At 43.1% G+C, this 13,883-nt stretch overlaps 1 protein-coding gene across 1 annotated transcript in view; it reads left to right on the top strand.

The window, feature by feature from the left end:
- Positions 1–12,167, top strand: part of Fam107b (family with sequence similarity 107 member B) — a 201,709-nt gene extending 189,542 nt beyond the window's left edge. The window contains exons 3-5 of the mRNA XM_057788104.1: positions 982–1,165; positions 8,810–8,960; positions 9,488–12,167. Of these exons, the coding sequence (XP_057644087.1) occupies positions 982–1,165; positions 8,810–8,960; positions 9,488–9,604 (452 nt within the window). The 3' untranslated portion in view covers positions 9,605–12,167. The remainder of the gene's footprint in view (positions 1–981; positions 1,166–8,809; positions 8,961–9,487) is intronic.
- The last annotated feature ends 1,716 nt before the right edge of the window (positions 12,168–13,883 follow it).

The following is a 13,883-nucleotide window of genomic DNA, read 5'->3' on the forward strand; positions in this document are numbered from 1 at the left end:
AAGGTAAGGTTGCGATACTCAGTTGTAGCCCGGTCCTTATCTGATTTTGAGTTTGAAAATCAAAGTCACTGAACTGGGACAGGCAAGCACAAATCTCCTGTTAATTATTATGAAATATTCATCTGGTTTATTCTGAGGGCAGGGAGCAGGGATGGGGTCAGCACCAAGGAATGTATTTGGCATGCATGGCAGGCTTTTACTGATGCCAGCCTGGGCCTGGCTTCTGCTGTGCAGCCAGTCCTGTTCCTCTTGCTCCAGCCCTCAGTGGGATTTGTCTTCTGTCATGAAATAGTAGTCACAACACCCACTGCATGTTGCACACAGCCCTGCATAGTTACAGGTGTCTAAGAAAGGAGAGACAGATGCCTCTCCATGAAGGGGGTGCAAACACTAGAGCCGTAGAGTGGACAGCTCCAGCAAGGCCTGGAGAGAGCCAGGGAGGAAGCCTCAGACAAGGGGTTCAGTGGCGCTGCTCAAGTATGCCAGCATGTTGTTCTGCTGTACTCCAGAGACGTGTTCTGTATATGTCCCCAAAGGGATCTTGCTGCAAGGCCACCTGCCTTCCCTTCCTTAGCTCTCTCTCAGTCCTTGCCTGGAGAATAGATGAGTGGATGGAACGGAACAGGCTGCCTGTTAACAATGTGAGTGCTAGAAGCTTTGTCTCCTTGCAGGCTCGGGTAGTGCGGATTCATTTGCTGAGGTTGAGGAAAGAGCTGGTACCCAAGTGTTTCTTGTGAGCTTGCCTTGCAATGTGGGGGCAGAAAGTATCTTATGTGACTAGAACTCAGGGTGTGATTGGCATGGAGAGGAGTGAGGTCAGAGAAGTGAGGTTTTATTTTGCCCTGTTGCTTTCTAATCCTTAGGCTTAATTGATGATGTCCCTGAATAGACACCGGAGGACAGCATGTCCTAGTATGGCAGACTGGGCACAGCTCTTAGGGCCTGAGCATCAAATAAATGTACCTTCTCTTTGTGTTTCAGATAGCCCGCTTGAGGACATTGACCCCAAAAACTTCTATCTCAATCCAAGAAACATCATGGCTGAGCCAGACTACATGGAGGATGACAATCCTGAACTAATTAGGCCCCAGAAACTAATCAACCCTGTCAAAACATCCCGAAAACATCAAGACCTCCACAGAGAGCTCCTTATGAATCAAAAAAGGTATGGCAGTTTCCTGAGCATTTTCTCCTCCAAGAATTTTTAAGGTAACCAGGTTTTATTTTAATTGTGTTTACAAAGGCTTCAAGGGATTGTTTGCTTGTCTGCCATATTAAAGGCATCCTTTTAATGAATATCCCAGAGCTGTCTCTCCACAAAGCTTCTGCAGGTGTGGCTGCCACTGCTGGGGTTTTACACTGTCCCTTAGCAAATGTATGCATATTTTAAGGAACGTTATTATTTATTTTCTTTGTGCTTGTGTTCATGCATGTGGAGGACAACTTGGAGACACCTCTCCTTCCACCATGTGGGTCCTAGGGATCGAACTTGATCTAGAACTTGGCAGCAAGTGCCTTCACTTGCTGAGCCCAAGCATGCTATTTTCAAACGTGGGTGGAAGAGGCTGGGTTAAGGGTGGGAGAGAGTGTCCTAAGCAGAAGAGAAATGTTTTATAATTTTAAATCTCTGACATTTTGGAAAGTGTAGGAATCAGATTTACATCCTGCCCGTGCTAGTGTTTCCTAGTTGCGGAGACTTCCTAGACTTAACAGATAAGAATATTCTTCTTCGTGTCTTTATTGGTTTCTTTTATGTAGTTTTACATTGTTTTCCTCTTTCTCTTGAATTTTTAGAGGGGAAGCAAAATACCTCTAGTCTTTCTTTGCAGACTGTTTGTTACTTCCATCTCGGCCTAAATGCCTCTGGATTCTGGGACTGGATCCCGCTATATGTTTGTTTACTTATTATTGCGTGTTATGTGTAGTGTGTGGGAAGGCATGTGTAGAGATGAGGTTGACATCAGGGCTTTCCCACCTTTTCCTGCTTTAAACAAGGTGTCTCACTCAATGTGGAGCTTTCTGGTTGGTGGCCTGGCTGGCCAGCAGGCTCTCAGGACCCTTCTGTCTCCACATCTCTCCACATCCTAGAACTGAGGTTACAGGTGCTTGCTACTGCGACTGGGGATTTTTTTTTTTTTTTTTGTAATTGTGAGTTCTGGGGAATTCAAGCTCAAGTACTTAATGCCTACACAGCAGTCCGTCTACCCACTGAGTCATCTTTCCAGCCAGGGTCCTCTGCTTTTTAAGTGGCGTTAGAATAGACCAGTGCGCAGGGATAAAGATGCAGGGTCACTTTATTGAAGAATGAGTAAGCTTTATATAAGATTGTTTTCAGAGGGCTGAGAGATGGCTCAGAGGTTAAGAGCATTGACTGTTCTTCCAGAGGTCCTGAGTTCAATTCCCAGCAACCACATGGTGGCTCACAACCATCTATAATGAGATCTGGTGCCCTCTTCTGGCCTGCAGTGATGCATGCAGGCAGATCTTGTATACATAATTAATAAATAAATCTTTAAAAAAAAAAAGATTGTTTTCAGATTTGTGAGATCCCCTATCGCTCTGCTAAGCCTTCATGAAAAGATCTACAAGTAGCTCCAAAGAAAGATGCTCAAAGCAAGTTCAACACAGGCTAATTTGGGGTGTAGCTATGCAAAGATCAAGCCTCCCATGTTTGACTTACATTAATTGCCTGATTTCCTCTCATTTGTTTGCCTCTTTTTCTAATTTATAGTATTGGCTTAATCTCTATAAACAGCTAGAATCTTTTATTTCTCTCCCCTTTTATTCCAAACCCCTTTTGTGATCTTGAGAGAGTCCTTAGCCCTTAGTTGGGCTTTCTGAGTTTCTCTAATTCACATGGAATGGATAAGGTAAAATATTTGTATTGAGAACAGACTTTCATCACATTGTGAGCCAGTAATCAAGACTGGTTACCCATGAACCAAACAGAACATATGTGTTACGTATATAAAGCCATTATTTGGCACTAAAATTTAGAAATAAAAAAATCCATGGTATTTAAAGAATATATGATATAGAAGATAAATAAAAGCTAATAAACAAGTTTTTATCCTAAAACCAGTTATGTATTGCCTAATAATGTAAGATTTTTACTTTGAAAAACCTGCTATATCTTCAACAGAGGGTGAAATACATTCTTTTTTTTAATTTGAAAAATGCTCCTCCAAAACTATTAAATGCACTTTCAGTCATCAGAATCTTTCAAGGAATCAGCAATGTGTATGTGTGATGGTACCACATGAATAGGGAAGGTGGATGGGGTCCATTTTATCACTCATATGTACTTATTTTAATAGATATTATTATTAATCAATTTTCTATTAAAGGCTTTCTTTTTCTTCACTATATAGATGAAGGAACAAATCTCAAGAGAGGCAGCTTGGCCAGTATCTCAAGGCAATGAACTATGATCACACTGTTTCTCTCGAAACTCAAAGCCCATGACCTTTCCACATTGCGCTGCTACCAAAGGTCACACTGATGCCCAGGTCTAGGCCACGACCTGGTGACCATGTTGGTACCCAAGGGCCATGCTGCCACTGGGGCCATGCTGATTTTGGTGGCCTGCGCTGTCACTTGAGGTCACGGTGTCAGGCAGGCCAAGGCTGCTGCTGAGAGCCATGTCTGGGTCGGTGGCTTTCTCACAGCCAGGGGCTGTGTTGCTGTCCAGGGCTCATGATACCATCGAAAGCTATGCCATTGTCATAGGTCAGGGCTGTAACCTGGGGCTTTGTTGGTGCCTGAGGGTCATGCTGCCATGTGGGCTATGGCAACTTGAGTGACGTGCACTGCTACCAAGGACTGTGTCTGGGTCCATGGTCCTACCACAGCAGGCTCTGTATCACCAAAGGCCACACGGATGCCAGAGGTCTGGGCTGCAGCCTGTGGCTATGTTACCGTCTGAGGACCATGCTGATCTGGATGGCAGTGCAGGCTGTAGCCATGGACCATGTCTGGATCTGTGGCCCAGCGTCAGCAAGTCTGTAGCATCATCAGATGTCTGTCACTCCTGTGGTCACCAGGGTCTTTGCTCAGGGTCTAGACAGCCACCTGAGACCATGTTGGTGTCTTAGGGCCTTGCTGCTGCTGGAGCCGTACTGATTTGGGTGGCCTGTGCTGCCACCAGGGCCATGGCTACATCCAGGTCTGAACTACTGCCAAGGGCCATGTCTGAGCCTGTGCTCCTGCTGCAGCTGGGGTCTGTGATGATGTCCATGGCCCATGTTACTACAGGAGATCATAGGAACCATGTATGTTGGACTCCGAGGGCTGTGCTGAGCTGCCCTGCTCCTCGCTGACCCTGGGATAGTAGCTGGCCCTGCCCCTACTGCAGCATGAGAACTGGCCGCACCCTCCATTGGAGAGCTGACCCCATCCCTTACCATGGGACTGGGAGAGCTGGCCCTATGGCATGGGGCTAGGAGAACTGGCTCTGCCCCTTACCTGAGGGAGCACTTCCAGTGGCCCAGACCGACCAGCTCAGCTACCATCCAGACCCACATCCTGGGCCTTGGGTTGGCCCACCATATCATCTACTCCATGTAGAACCTGCTGGAGCACGTGAAGAAACTAGCCCTGCAGAACGATAGCCACAGGATATCTGAGAGGAGTTTCAGTGAGGGTTCAGTGATGATGGTGTGTCAGAGGACTTGAACCAGACCAGTGACTCATTGCAGTGAACATTTGCGGGTGGGGCTGGTTGGAAAGTGTATAGTGCATGACACACCACAGTTCCCGATGCCAGTCGGATGAATGCAGAGGCGATGGAAAGACGGAGGAATGAGGTGGTTTGTTTGCTTGTTTGTTTTGTTATTAATTAATTTGGGGGAACATGCTGCAGGGGTGAGATGGGTGGATTGGAGGGACTGGGAGGTGAGTGGGATTGGGGTGCATGGTATAAAATTCCCAAAGAATCAACAAAGAATAATGTTTAAAAAAGAGAGACAGGCATGTCTGATTGCTCTGAGTCCTATACTTGGCATCAGTATCATCCAGGCTGCTAATATTTTGGCAGAGTAGTTTGTAACCTGTAATCTAGAAAATGTATATTCAGTAAAATTAGGATGGACTGTGGCTTTATCTTCTTAGAGTTTAACTCGGTGACCCTCCCCCACTATTTCCCTTGGGAATTTTATACCAGCAGCTGGCTTGCTTGAGCTGGCGCCAAAACCAACAAAATCACAATCCCATGACCCAGAAGGAGAGAAATGCTTATAGAGAGTTCCTGGGGCAGGAGTCATCAGCTCTGGTAGGGAGGCTGTCATTGGGGTGGAGAACTGCCTTAAAAATGCCTCACAGGGTCAGTGAGCTGGCTCAGTGGGGAAAGATGCTTGCTGTCAAGCCTGAGGACCCAAGTTAGTCCTCGATGCACATAGCAGGAGAAAGGGGAGTCCACCAAGTTGTGCATACTGTGGCATGTGTGAGCACACACACATACACATACAGAAAAATAAACAAGTATATGTAATAATTTTTAAATTTTTATTGCTTTATAAATAATACCATTCAAAATTTCCACTTCCTCCCCTCCTCCCATTTCCCTCCTACTCCCCCACTCGCCCTCCTACCTCCCCCTCCAGTCCTAAGAGAGGGCAGGGTATTATGCCCTGTGGGAAGTCCAAGGCCCTCCCCCCTCCATCCAGGCCTAGGAAGGTGAGCATCCAGACTGACTAGGATCCCAAAAAGCCAGTACATGCAGTAGAGACAAATCCCAGTGCCATTATCATTGGCTTCTCAGTCAGCCCCCATTGTCAGCCACATTCAGAGAGTCCGGTTTGATCACATGCTCATTCAGTCCCAGTCCAGCTGGCTTTGGTGAGCTCCCATTAGATCAGGAGAGGATTGGGAAGAGTTTGGGGAAGTGTGATGGTTGAGATGGAGGAAGGGTGGATATGGGAGCAGGGAAGAAGATATCTTAATTAAGGAGCCATTTTAGGGTTGGCAAGAGGCTTGGCTCTAGAGGGGTTCTCAGGTGTCCACGGGGATGTCCCCAGCTAGGTCTTTGGGCAGTAGAGGAGAGGGTGCCTGAACTGGCCTTGTCCCGTAGTCAGACTGATGATTGTCTTGAATAACACCATAGAACCTTCGTCCGGCTACGGATGGAGATAGAGACAGTGACCTACATCGGAGCACTGGACTGAGCTCCCAAGGTCCAGTTGAGAGCAGAAGGAGGGAGAATATGAGCAAGGAAGTCAGGTCCACGAGGGGTTGGTCCACCCACTGTAATAAAAAATTTTAAAGCCTCCCAATTTCCCTTTTTAAATTAAAATAATTTATATGTATTAGTTTGCTTTCCCAGTAATAAAGTATCACAACCTTGATGGCTTAAAATATTGCAAATGTTTTATGTAGATATAGAGGACGCCATTGTCATCTAATCTTCCTTCTCAGTATCCATTGATGCAAAAGCTTGCTCAGTATCTTCGTAATCAGCATCTGAAAATTTTAAATCTCAACATCACATAATAGGAATGAAATAAACATAGGATTTAATCCAATCTTGAGAATGTGTTGGGGATTTCAGATCCAAACTACAATGCCTACCACAAGAATACACCGTAAATGATGCTTTTGCAGTTTGCTTAATGGGGAGAGGCTGGGACATACATTCAACTTTTAATTCTTTGAGAATTGATATATTTCATGACCTTTTGGCATAAAATACTAGTATTTATTTATTTATTTATTTATTTAAGGTTTCTGCCTTCTCCCTGCCACCACCTCCCATTTCCCTCCCCCTCCCCCATCAAGTTCCCCTCCCTCATCATCCCTAAGAGTAATCCGGGTTCCCTGCCCTGTGGGAAGTCCAAGGACCACCCACCTCCATCCAGGTCTAGTAAGGTGAGCATCCAAACTGCCTAGGCTCCCACAAAGCCAGTATGTGCAGTAGGATCAAAAACCCATTGCCATTGTTCTTGAGTTCTCAGTAGTCCTCATTGTCCATTAAGACTGGCTGTGCTTGGGGCTGGAAGTCCGGCAGTTAAGAGCACTTGCTGCTCTTCTAAGGCCCTAAGTTTGGATCTCAGCACTCCTGTCAGGCATTGATGTAACTCCAGCTGCAGGAGATGCTGTGTGCTGGCTCTCCTTGGGCACCTGCCCTCACATGCACATGTCCACATGCACATGTGCTTGAGCACACACGCGCCTGTGCACAACTAAACAATCGGCTCTGTTCACTGTAACAGTCAGAGGTTGCTCTGTGGGAACTGCTTGGTCTTAGGTAGACTTGGCCACCAGGAACTTGGTCTCCGGTCAGTCCTTGATCACTGCTCAGTCTTGACGAGGTTGGACATTCTTGTTCGTATAGATGTCAGAGCTCATGAGGAGAGCCCACCGTTTCCTTTCTAGGGCTGAAGGGTTGATTTCCAAACTTCAGAGAAGCAAATTTTAGTCTTGACATCAAGTCTGAAGTCTGTTCTGGGGATTTAGCAAGGCTACAGGTGGTTCTTCACTTTCTTATCGACATAGAAAGTTAAATGAAAAAAAATTTTAAAAATGAAAAAATAAGAAAGTTAAATGATGTACTGGCGTAAAATTTAAGCTAAATATATGTATGAGTTCTTGACTGTTATCACAGAAGGACCATTTTTTCTAATATTTTCCGTCACTAAATATTTTATCTTACCATCTCCATTTTGTAAAGTTTTTGAGCAGAAAATGAATAACATAGCTAAGCCCATTTCTGTGTTTGCTCAGCAACTTTGTTATAACCCAGAAAAAAATTATTAATAATTGGAGTTATTGCTGGGCAGTGGTGGCGCACGCCTTTAATCCCAGCACTTGGGAGGCAGAGGCAGGATCTCTGATTTCGAGGCCAGCCTGGTCTACAAGAGCTAGTTCCAGGACAGGAACCAAAAGCTATGGAGAAACCCTGTCTCGAAAAATCCAAATAAAATAAAATAAAATAATTGGAGTTATTTTTTTCCAGTGAAATATAGGGAGATATCTGAAATTTAAATTATTCATATAATTAAATTCTTAGTCCTAAATTTAATTTTGTCTATAGTTTCATATTGAGACCTTATTATTCACAAAACTGAGGAAGTCTTAATTCATTTTCCTTTATGATACTTTTGGATTTTTTTTTGAAACAGCGTTTATTATGTAACCCAGGCTAGTATCCTGCTCTGACCTCTCTGTATGCTGAAATTACAGTATGCCTTCACACCCACCTGGTTAGGTGATACTTGGAACTCAAATGGACTTTGATTATGCTGATTAATGATTTAATTTTCTTGACACCCTGTGTGCAGTTTTGTTCCTGTTCATTCTTGGTAATTGTGAAATAGACCATAAAATAATAAAAGTAATCTCCCTTCTTTCATTAGAATGTACAGCAATTTCACCTGCTAGTGAAGATAGGGAAAGAAGAGATGTATATGTTATTTTAACAGTGTATCCTTTATTATCAGAGGTGGAATATACCAAATCCTCATTCTCTAAACAACTTCAAAATTTTTATTGTGATTAAAAAAAAAAATCTAGGTAAGAGAGATGCCAAAATCGTGTGTGTGTGTGGTTTTCTAGGAAGTGTGAAATATAGACTGGTTTGTTGTGTAGCTGTGTTTATGTTTTTTCCTGAAAGATTAAGCTAACAGTTTTTTCTATCTTTTCCTTCCTTCCTTCCTTCCTTCCTTCCTTCCTTCCTTCCTTCCTTCCTTCCTTCCTTCCTTCCTTCCTTCCTTCCTTCCTCCTCCTCCTCCTCCTCCTCCTCCTCCTCCTCCTCCTCCTCCTTCTCTCTCTCTCTGTCTCTGTCTCTCTGTCTCTCTCTCTCTTTTTTTTTTTGCAGGGGTCTTGCCCCTCAGAATAAACCAGAATTGCAGAAGGTGATGGAGAGGAGAAAACGGGACCAAGTGATAAAGCTGAAGGAGGAAGAAGCACAGAAGAAAAAATCCGATCTGGAAATAGAACTATTAAAGCGGCAGCAGAAGTTGGAGCAGGTAAAGCTTGGATGAAAACAGTCTAGCTCTGAGGATTTAGGTTGTTGGACTCCGGGCAAGCAGAATCACAGCAGGCCAGATGTGCGTGTGTGTACCCTGAGAGAAACCAGGAGCAAATACAGTGGAAGGCATAAATCCCATTGAAGGCAGACACTCAATTTCTGTTAGAAACCTAAAAGAGTCACTAGAGGCCAAAGCAAACCAGAGGGGTGGGAAGAATGTTCAGTGCCTAAAGCACTGGCTAGCAACAGGATCTGAATTCAGACCCCAGAATCTATGTAAGTGGTGGGTGGATGTGTTGTGGCAGCCACCCTGGAATTTCAGGACTTGCAAGTAGACAAGGGATCCTAGACCAAGCCAGCTAAGTAGACTAGTCGTGCTGACCAGCATCGGTTCAAAACTATATATATGCATACATACATATACATATATATATATATGCATACATAGATATTTTTTCCTGAAAATTGGAATTCTTTTAAAAAGCCTCCCAGTATATAAATAATTTTTTTTTAAAATGTATTTAGCTTGAACTGGAGAAGCAGAAATTGCAAGAAGAACAAGAAAACGCCCCGGAGTTTGTGAAGGTGAAAGGCAATCTCAGGAGAACAGGCCAGGAGGTGGCCCAGGCCCAAGAGTCCTAGGCCCAGGCTGCCTGTGACCTGGCGTGTCCCCACCGTCGCTGTAGGAGCCATGTCTAGGTACCTCTGCAGCGCTTGTCTTGGGCCAAAGTCCTGAGGAAGAGAACCCAGACAGCTGAGAATTTTGACTATCAAAAAGGATCGGGTTTGATTTGCCATCATATCGTGCTAGATGAATCGTCTTTGACGGTTGCTATTCCCACTCGCCAAATGAACGACATTGACCAGCACATAGCACATGTGTTATCATGCACCTGTGGTTAGAGACTTTAGACAAAGCAAAATACAAAAGCAAGCCAACTAGAAAGTGGACACTGGAATAACACTTGAGGGTTGCGCTACTCAGCTTTTTTTTTCCATTCCAAGTTTAGTGGGACACAGAGCCTTGTTCTTTTCAAAACTAAAGAAGTTGTGTGGAATCCTTCCTTAGGTTAACTGTGAGATCATTTTGATTGCATCAAAATGCTTTTCATCTGTCATGTCAAGTATTTGTATTTCATTTTGAGAACCCAGAATTTTCTTGTTTAATGTATACCCCCCTCACAATACAAATTAAGAATGGAGGATGTTAGTCTTTAACATTCATGTTTAACTATACCTGTTTCCTTGGTTGACAGTGAAATTCAGAAATAGGATAAGAAGTTTTGACATGCCAGCACCCATCACGAACTTGGTATAATTTCTCTAGGTTCTCACTATGATATGCCACATGCCGCCTTCCCACTTCCAAGAAGGCACATCGTGACTGTTCCTTTATTGTTCTGATGACCGTAGGCTTTCTCTTCAGTTTTAGTTTGTCATTTCTTGCTCAGCTCGTCTTTTTAGATGAAGCAATTCCTTAGTTCTTTGGAGGATTGAACTAGAGTGTGTAACTCAGCTTCTGTGTCCCATAGTGAGGCCGGATCTTTTGAGTTCTCCTGAGAGCAGTATAGAGGGTTGTCCGTGAGGACTGAGTGATGAGGCCATTAGATACTGAATGTGATACGAATAGAGATCCATTTCTAGGAAGTTTTAGCGGAAGACTTTATACTTTTTACATTTTGAGTGTCTTTGAGTCTTAGCTTTAAACATTTCTCATGAGCGATCATGTGTTTCTTTTCCCCTTCTGTTTGTTGTGAAGAACGGCTGTTCTGTGCTCTCTTCTGTGTGTTGTGAAGAACGACTGTTCTGTGATCTCTCAGCATGATGCTGTTGGTGGGGATGGTCTTGACTACTGTGCTTCATCTCTCAGGAAAAGCTGAGGGGCCGGGCAGAACTGCTTAGTTTCCTCATGCTAGCTAGCATGCTGTTCAAAGAGACATCTAAGTTAGAAATAATATGAAAGTTCCCATGCAAAATATATTTTATACTGCAGGCATGGGATTTTTTTTTTTTTTTGTATTTAGTGCTTCTCCCTAGAAATGATTTAGAGAGTAATTTCTACACTGAAGACTTCTGTTTCCTTTCATGATGCACAGAATGCTGGGTGTAGGGCTTTGGAATCCTTGATTGGCACATTAGACCCTGGCTTTCACTGGGAGCACCCCAGTTTGGTAGTTAACAGGCCCAAGCTCCATCCAAGTTTGATTAAGAAATAGATGGGTGATAGTTCACTGCTAGGTAGAGAAACCCGAGAGTTGATTACAGCGAAAATGGAGTCTTAGTCTTATCAGCAAGTGTTATCTACATAAAATATGAGATGCTGAAGATAAAATTGTTTGCCTTTGAAGACCAGATGACAACTTCGTCATCCTTTTTGATAGATGAAAGTTCATTACTGATTGTTGGAAAAAAAAAACTCCAATGGACATTGATTATTCTTTCTTTGTGTGTGTGGAGTAATGATGTCAGAGGTTAGGGTGAAAATTTGGGACCAGCTCAGTCCTTTTTGTCTAACTGGAAGTTAGCTTTTGCGATGTGTATCCCGAAAACAGTTCCACTGTGTGATAGGATCTTCGAGGGCCATCACCAGCTCTTTAGGAACAGGGCCGATTCTGTTTCTAAACCCAAGGGACCCATTCACAAACACATTTCTTTCCTGGTTGCACTCAGACCTGTGATCTTCCTTGGTGGTTAGTGCTACAGGGTCTGGCCAAAAGAGGACTTGTAAATAGCACGAAGTGATGGCTTCTGCTGGGTCCTGGAGCATACAGGTAGTGAGGCTTGTCAGAGTCTGCATTTTAAAAGGCCATCGCTCTTTCCTTGCTCCTAACACTGTGTAGTCCAAACCCCGAGGACTTGTCAACATCTGAGCAGTGTTGTGCTTTGAGCCACTTTTGGCGGGGGGAAGGCTCCGTTTTTCCACTCTGTAGTTTTCTTAAAATAGATCTGTGCTTTGTAGTCTCCTGCTAGTAAAGTAGTTTGCTTTCTAACTATAACAGTCGACTTTATTCTTCTACTCTGAGAATCTTGACCCGTTTGAGTGTACATAATATATATAAAGGGAGCCTTAATGGATTTGTTTTCATAATTTAATATTTTTTGTATTTGCTCTTGTATAATTGTTTTTTTAATGGAAAGTATTACAGAATCAAGGGTGGAATTCTTAGAACCAAAGTTATTCTTAATAAAAATCACCAATGCTTGGACCACACAGCCGTGTCTGTCTCATTGTTTAAGGTGGACTTGTAATCCCAGGAGAGGGGGAGTATTGTTCAGTTCAGAGATTAAAAGGTAGCTTCCAAGTCTCCCCGGGTGCCAGTTCTCTCTGACAACAGGTATGTCTTCTCTCTGTGTGCCTTTTGAGTCTGAAAACTTATATGGCAGATAATTTCATCCTAAGATATCAGTGGTTCTAAATGTTGCTTTTACATAAAGCATATGGCATTGCAACTGTTGGTCTTTCAGGTAACAAATAGTTTGAATTTTAAGGGGCTCAGTAAAACAGTGGAAGATATATTTTTGGAAGACTTTTAGTGCTTGTTAATAGTACAATTTTTAGTAATTCTGCTTTTTGTTGTTGTTTTGCTTACTCAGTTACATGCACACTACCCTCGAAGAAGTGAGTTGGGAGCACTCTATACACATGGCTGTATTATACTATTGGTTAGAATAGTTGGGAGGTTCAAATCTCCCTCCTTGACAGTTATGCCTTACTGCAGAGATGGAAATGAATGTCTGTCCCCACAGATGGGACACGGAGGATATACTGAAGAAACAGTTGTCCCCATGTCTGGCTCAGTGAACCAGGGAGGTTGTCGGGGTTTCCTACAGGAGTGGTCAGTCAACAGAGAGCATCACTGAAAGCCCATCACACATAAGGACTCATAAAAGCTGCATTTGCAGCAGGGAGAGTCTCCTACCCCTGGCAATTGTTAGTTACAACTTTGGAGAGAAAACGGGTTTTATTTACTTCCTAAGTCTTACATGGGGTGTGTGAGTTTTTAAGTAGCAGTGTGAAGAAGACAGCAGAATGCTGGAGATATGAAAAGGGAAGGGGATTTCTGGGGACGGAAGGAGGAGGAGAAATTGTGTATGAACTGAACATGTGTATTTTTCTTATTTTATCAATACAAATACTGCTATTTAATTAATTTACATAATATTTATATTATATTAGATATTATAAATATTTTAAAAGCCTGCAAGGTGTTCTACCTGTGTAGCTTGCATTAGGGCCCTGAGTTCAATCCACACAAGTAGAATAAATGAAAGTGTTTTTTTGTTTGTTTTGTTTTTGGTTTTTTTTTTTTTTTTTTTTTTTAGCATGAACATGCCTTCAGGAGGGAAGGCATTCTGGACAATTTAGCTACACAACACACTTTTTACTGTCTAATTATAAATTTTGACCACTTACTCAATTTTTGGTATCTTTGGACTCTTGATCTTAAAGTCTACTTAGAACTCTCATGGATAGTACAGTTGGTGGCGTGGAACACTGTAAAGTCTCTTAAAGATTTGTTCTTTCCAAGGTTATCCTATGGACTCTAAAACTGGCACAGAAGATGCATTCCACAAAAGATCTGAGTGATCTGCTCCCTTGGAATAACTAACTTAGATACTCAGCACCCACTTAGATGCCACTTGGCCCAAATGGCACTTGGGCATGGCAGCCCACCTTTAACCCAAGCACTCAAGAGATAGAGATACGATCTTCAAGCAAGTTGGCTGACTAGACTAGCTAAATTGGTAAGTTCTTGGTTCAATTTCAAAATTCTGCTTCAATACATAAGGCGAACAATCAAAGAAGACGCCCAACATCAACCTCTAACCTCCACATGTAAATGTGACCTGTATACACGTGTGCACACACGAAGATGTACTCACCATATACATACACCTGCAAAGAAAAAAATAGACACAT

Source organism: Chionomys nivalis, chromosome 13, assembly GCF_950005125.1.
Source record: "Chionomys nivalis chromosome 13, mChiNiv1.1, whole genome shotgun sequence".
NCBI lineage: Eukaryota > Metazoa > Chordata > Mammalia > Rodentia > Cricetidae > Chionomys > Chionomys nivalis.